We start from the raw sequence: 3,370 nt of genomic DNA, 5'->3' as shown, positions 1-3,370 counted from the left end.
TTATTCTGGAGGGAACAATATAAGATTAAGAATAAATAAAAAAGAGAGGAATAAATCATTTTTTTAACAATTGATATTATATTTTAGGAGGAGTCGGGTTTAGTCGCATAATAAACTAAAAATAACATAGTTCAAATTCGTATTTAACGAAAATCGAACATACGACCATCATTTATAAGTAAAAACGAATATCAATAAACTGTAATACAAAGTATCATAAATAAACCAATTTAATTCATGAAAATATTACTGTGGCAGAAAAAGTTAAACAAGGATAAATATCCTCTTCGGATCCTCTCACACATCGTAATAATCTTATATTCTATCTGTTCATTATACATCGTGTGATCAACTTTAAAGTATTTGAGTAAACCAATCACAGGCTTACAGCAGTGCTAAGCCACTAAAAATCTCCCAATGGGTTAGGAAATCCCAATAATTCAAAGTATAAATCAGCTGCTTGAAAAGGTTCCCCCACGAAGCTTCCTGGAAATTGCTATGGCAGTGCCTTCATTCCCACCATTTAACCCCCCACTCCCTTCCTCTCTGCCTCCTATCTTTCCCTTTGTCTCTCCTCCTTCTCCATCTTCATCATCACCATTATTATCCTATCTCTATCTACAACTTCTTCCCCCAGCTGGGTTTTCATCTTCAATCATGACGTTCATCAAAATTAGCTCCAAAAATCTCAGTCCGAAACGCCTCTTCCGGTCTAAGAAGGACCGGTCCGCCGTATCTCGCTCCGAACCGCCGTCGTTCGGGTCCGAAACGGCGTCTGCCTCGTCATCCTCTTCCTCATACACAATCCACAAGCTCGGGGCCGGCGCCGGCGGTGTAACCACGCCCACCAGCGTTTTGCCCGAAAGATCGGGTGAGTGGTCCGAGTTATCGGCTGATCTGCAGCTCGACATGGCGCAACCGTTTAAACTTATAGACCGAGACAACGATGGAGTGGTGTCGAGGAAAGAACTCGAGGCTCTTCTGTGCCGGCTCGGTAACGACCCGCAGAGTCGAGAGGAGGTGACGTTGATGCTAAGCGAGGTGGACCGAGACGGTAACGGTTCAATCAGCCTCGAGGCTGTGTTAAACCAGGTCGGGCCGGTTTCCGGTCCAGCTGCCGACTCGGAACTGCGGGATGCGTTTGAAGTGTTTGACACGGATAACGATGGAAAAATATCGGCGGAGGAGCTTTTGAGCTTTTTCAGGGCAATCGGCGACGAAGGGTGCACGTTAGAGGAGTGCGGGCGCATGATAGCAGGGGTTGATAAGAACGGGGATGGATTCGTGTGCTTTGAGGAGTTTGCTCATATGATGGAGTTTCAGAGATGAAGACGATCCTGATGTTTTAGGCCTTTTGATTTTCTTTTTGTTAATTTCGATCGGGATAATGAATGTATGGTTTTTAACGGTATCTTGAAAATATTGAAATGATCAGAGGATCTGACGGCTTGGATTAATCAATCTCAAACCACATTTGTTCTCTTATCTTCTTTTAATTTATTTCGCTCTCTCTCTCTCTCTCTCTCTCAGTGTACTAACTCATCCGTCACAAAATTTGTTACTATAAAGATTTGTTGGAATCTCTCTCTCTCTCTCTCTCTCTCTCTCTCTCTCTCTCTCTCTCTCTCTCTCTGCGCTAACTCATCCGTCACAAAATTTGTTACTATAAAGATTTGCTTCCAACTAATGTATTGAAATTTAGAGTCCAGCTATCTAATATCCTCTCTCTCTCTCTCTCTCTCTGCGCTAACTCATCCGTCACAAAATTTGTTACTATAAAGATTTGCTTCCAACTAATGTATTGAAATTTAGAGTCCAGCTATCTAATATCCTCAACAATTGGCTTAAGATGTCAGGGAGGTTTCCAAACACCTAGCTATCAATGGAGGATTTAGGCTTTTAAACTCGGGATTCCAATTACAAGGGTCAAAAAATTTATAAACAAAAATAACATTGAAAATTTAAATATAATACATTTCATTTAAAAATCATATGTAAAACAATATTACAAATTATAAAATCATAATTCAAGGTTTCCTAAGTTAACCTAAGTTATTGAATATCTAATATAAACTACTAAATTTAAAACACCGGTCAAATAAAACTCTCTCAAAACTTCCACTATCTTTCTAACCAAACACACCATTTTTCTCTTTTACTAGTTTCCAAACATCCGCATTCTCTCTCATTAAGAACAAAACTGCCATACCTCCATCAACCGCCTCCCTCCCCATTCTCCCGAAGCCATGGTAGCTCAACCCCCAAATTTCACCAACCCATGACAGATCATATCCATCTTACTAACCTTATGAAGAAAATTTCACCTATAAGAAAAATTACTAAGATGGTTGAAATAATTTGGGGAAATTTGGGCTTATATACTGCCCCCGCCAGACGATAGAGAAAGGTTGGAGGAGAAATGGGTGGCACCGACGGATGAGACCATGGCAGAAGTAAGGAGGAGAGAGGCAGGAAGGGTCCCTATTTTCTTTCTTCTCCGTGCGTGGTCATCTTCTCCGAGAAGAAGACAACCATTGCAATCTGCAACCTATAACCTGCATAGACCTCATGCTCGAGTACGAGGGGTCCTCGGAAAATTTATAGCAACGATTTAGGATCGTCGACGGGTCCTGAGACCTCCCAGGTCCCTATGTGGGTCCGCCCTTGCTAGCACCACCTAAATGACCAACCTTGGTTCCTCTTTCACCATTAAGGTCATCACCAATGGAGAGGTTAAACGTCTAAAAGCCAAAAAATAATTTGATTTGCCCAAAATTAATCTTCAATCAATAGTTAGGTTATAAAAATAGTCTATTAACTTTAACTCAATTAGAGCAATGGTCCATCAATTAAAAATTCATAACCATTGGTCTCTTACATCATCAAAATGTGCATCTATAATCCTTTTTGTCAACTTCGTTAGAACTTCAGTCAAGGGGAAAAATAAGAAAAACCAAATGAAAAAAAATTGTAGCGACTGTCCCTCAACTTTAATCCAATTGAAGAAATTGTCCCTCAACTTTAATCTAATTGGAGTAATGATCCCTCAACTTTAACCCAATTGTAGTAATAGCCCTTCTAACATGAGTCATTTTTACGGAATTATGACAGAGTTGATAAAAATGACCATAGTTGCACGTTTTGATAAGTTAAGGGACTCACAGTCATGAATTTTTAGGTGAGTTACCATTGCTCCAATTATTGAGGGATCATTGCAACAGGGCATCATGCTAGCAAAATTTAGCTTCCTCGTAGCCCCTTTTTTGGCCCAACTCCTCATTTGCAATAATTGATTCAAATTTAACAGCTAGATTTGTAAACATTCAAAAGTAGTTTAATTAAATGAACTAATAAATTTAAAGTATAAACT

General features: G+C 39.7%; 1 protein-coding gene across 1 annotated transcript; it reads left to right on the top strand.

The window, feature by feature from the left end:
• Nucleotides 1–471: 471 nt before the first annotated feature.
• Nucleotides 472–1,485, top strand: LOC137744924 (probable calcium-binding protein CML36). The gene has a single exon (XM_068484740.1). The coding sequence runs from the start codon at nucleotides 499–501 to the stop codon at nucleotides 1,327–1,329; it is 831 nt and encodes a 276-aa protein (XP_068340841.1). The 5' UTR covers nucleotides 472–498; the 3' UTR covers nucleotides 1,330–1,485.
• The last annotated feature ends 1,885 nt before the right edge of the window (nucleotides 1,486–3,370 follow it).

The sequence above is a fragment of the Pyrus communis genome, chromosome 9, assembly GCF_963583255.1.
Source record: "Pyrus communis chromosome 9, drPyrComm1.1, whole genome shotgun sequence".
Classification (NCBI taxonomy): Eukaryota; Viridiplantae; Streptophyta; class Magnoliopsida; order Rosales; family Rosaceae; genus Pyrus; species Pyrus communis.
This window is presented reverse-complemented; position numbering and strand designations above follow the sequence as displayed.

Bases quoted from the DNA above. Each gene is read 5' to 3' on its own strand.
- LOC137744924 (XM_068484740.1), top strand. From the start codon at position 499: ATGGCAGTGCCTTCATTCCCACCATTTAACCCCCCACTCCCTTCCTCT.